At 34.8% G+C, this 3232-nt stretch overlaps 1 protein-coding gene across 1 annotated transcript; it reads right to left on the reverse strand.

Annotated features, from left to right (window-relative positions):
* Window positions 1-2283: 2283 nt before the first annotated feature.
* Window positions 2284-3232, reverse strand: LOC111387547 (7-deoxyloganetin glucosyltransferase-like; the record flags this gene model as incomplete). The annotated part of the gene is made up of 1 exon (XM_023012117.1): window positions 2284-3232. A coding segment is annotated over one exon (771 nt), but the record flags the coding sequence as incomplete, so codon positions are not given.

The raw sequence follows: 3232 nt of genomic DNA on the forward strand, positions 1-3232 counted from the left end.
AAAACGAATCACAGAGAATTGAATTGTCTGGAACTTGTTTTATTAAGAATTGTCAATTAAATATGTTTGATTGGTATAATTTTTCACCTGAAAAATGTTGAAATTTTTGATCTTTTGATATTCGTTTGACTTTGTTTTCTATGAAAATTGTTAGTTAAAGAGATGAAATTTGTTACAATTGTGGATAGAATTTGTTTTCATTGCAATAAAAAAAAATAAAAAATAAAAAAAAGGATAGAAATCATTTTCTCATCAAAACCAAAGGAATTGGTTTTCACCAATTTAAGGAAAAAAAGGTCATGTGGGAGAGGGGGAATTTTCCATATCAAATTGGCCTAACAGAAACATAAAAAAAAAAAGGAGAATTTCGTAACTAAGAAATTAATTATGACACATTTCAAAAACAAGAAAACAAGTTTCAAATTTCTAAAATCAGATTTTTATTAAAAATTATTTATAATTTAATTAGTTAATTAATTATTTTATTAATTAAATATATTTAGGTCACGCATCTATACAATTTGGTCACAAATTAATAATATAATTAGTTACTTATTATTTTTTGGTCACAAATCAAAAATTTTATGTCACAAATTTTTTTACGATCATAATTCAAAAATTTTGTAAGTCACAGTTTATTTATTGGTCACAAATCCAAAAATAATTAGTCAGGGATTAATTTTTAGTTACGACTTATCATATTATTGGTCACAACTTATTTTTTGGTTACAAATTAAAAATTTTATAGGTCACATATTATTTTTCGATCACGAATAAAAAATTTTATAGGTCACAAATTAATTTTTCGATCACAACTCAATAAATTATAAGTCACAAACACAAATTTTATAGGTCACATGTTATTTTTCGATCACAAATCAAAAATTTTATAGGTCACAGATTAATTTTTCGATCACAACTCAATAAATTATAAGTCACAAACACAATTTTTAGGTCACGTATATTATAGGTCACAGTTTATTAAACGGTCGAAAATTCGTATATTTTTAGGTCACATTAGTCACAATTTATTTTTTTCATCAGTCACATTATAGGTCACAGTTTATTAAAATGTCAAAAATTAATATATTTTTAGGTCACATTAGTCACAATTTATTTTTTTCATCGATCACATATTATTTATTAGTCACAAATTAATCAATTTAATGGTCATAATCGACCAAATAATCTGTGACCACCAACACTACCAGCCACCCCTCACCGTTGTAACACAAACCACCACCACATGACAAATCACCAAAAACAATGAAAAACAAACCACAAGACCACCATCGTCACCGCAGATCGACACCACCATTTGCGACCACCACTATTGCCCCGACCACCACCAACATCACACCACGACCACTACCAACATTACCCCACCCTGCCTCCTACCTGTTCACCAAACCGCAACCCACCACAAGCCACGACCGTACCAAAACTGCCATCAACCACCACTAGATCGACCACCGCACCTCACCGTCCAAACACCACCCATCGCTGAAGCCACCGTCAAACAACCATTAGCAAAAAAGAAAAAAAAAATGCAAGATCTACCAACAAATCAAAACCACCGCTGCAAGTGAAGCTCGGAGGAGAGAATGTGAAAGAAAGGGTGAAGGCGGTGTGCTTTATCTGGTCTGAAAACAATATATCACCAACAAACCAGAACAAAACCACAAGATCTACCAACAAATCAAACCGCCAACATCGCCCAACCGCCATCACCTCACTGCCGTCATCACCACTTCTACCATCGCGGCCCTTCGCACCACCACTATTTTCAACCACCAAACAAACTCCTTCGATTTCGGCATTAAGCGACCAATTTGTTTCCATATCAAATTGGCCCCTGATTAGGGATTTAGGGTAGAGAGAGAGAGAGAGAATAAAGAGGAAAGGGATTAGGTTTGGCGTGAAAATCGGTGGGTGTGGGTTATTAATAAAATATTAATTAAAATAAATTTTCTGATTTCTGAAATGTTAAACTTCCTTTATGATTTCTGAACTCTAGATTTTAATGTCAGGGTTTTGTGTAATTTTCACAAAAAAATAAAAATAAAAAAAATTGAAAACTAACTATTGAAATCCCCAACATGGTACGGGAATCCACAATTGGCCAATCCAAAACTGCACATTGACCAACTTCCACACCATACACCTACCTAACCCAACTGTGTATTCAGACAGAAGGTGGGAGGTTGGGACTATGCACGAGAATCAATGTCCAAATTCTACTCTATCAAATTGCAAAAATAAAAATAAAATAAAACCACAAAATAAAAACGGGATTTCAGTTAAACAAACAGAAGGCAAGACTAAAAAATCACACTTTAATGGCACAATAATGAAAAGAAGATGGTGATTACTTTGTTTGACGATGCCGATCCCATTGTTCAGTCCTATTTTAATATGACTATTCAATACAATTAATAAGACAATTTAATACTGCATATCACTAGTGGTAGTGGTTGTTGAGAAGAGTCTCAAGGATTAATTTCTCCAAGTTCTGGTAGGAAGAGCCACCATGTTTAGCTGCCAACTGAGCCTTTTCTTCCCATTCCAGTGCCTTCTTTCTCATTTCCTTCCCCTTTTCCCCCTCCATCATCACTCTCACCATTTTCTCCACTTTCCCTCTGGTAACATTCCCTTCAATCTCCACTCCAATATCCCATTTCTTGCACGCGTATCGACAATTTGTTTGCTGTTCGGCGAAAAATGGCCAGCAAACCATTGGCACCCCTTCTGATATAGTCTCAATTGTTGAATTCCAGCCACAATGTGTTAAGAATCCACCAATTGCAGGGTGTGCTAAAACTTGTTCCTGTGGACACCAACCCACCATTAAACCTCTCCCTTTAGTCTCCTCCAAGAACCCTTCTGGTAAAATCGATCCTTTGCCATTCATCAAATCAGGCCTAATGATCCACAAGAAATGGTGATTGCTCTTAGCAAGTCCCCAAGCAAATTCCACCTTTTGATCAGGTGACAACGGTGTGATGCTACCAAAATTAATGTAAAGAACAGAATCGTTTTTTCTCTGATCAAGCCAATTTAAACATTCCATGTCTTCTTTCCAAAGGTTTGATCCAATGGATTTAAGGTTTTGCTCGTAAATTTCTTTCTCGAGCAACTGGATTGGACCTATAGTGTAAACACGATTGTATTTGGCTCGAATTGCTTCGAGAACTTCTTCTTCCAATTCATCAAATGTATTGAAAATGATGGC

Source organism: Olea europaea, unplaced genomic scaffold, assembly GCF_002742605.1.
Source record: "Olea europaea var. sylvestris unplaced genomic scaffold, O_europaea_v1 scaffold4083, whole genome shotgun sequence".
NCBI lineage: Eukaryota > Viridiplantae > Streptophyta > Magnoliopsida > Lamiales > Oleaceae > Olea > Olea europaea.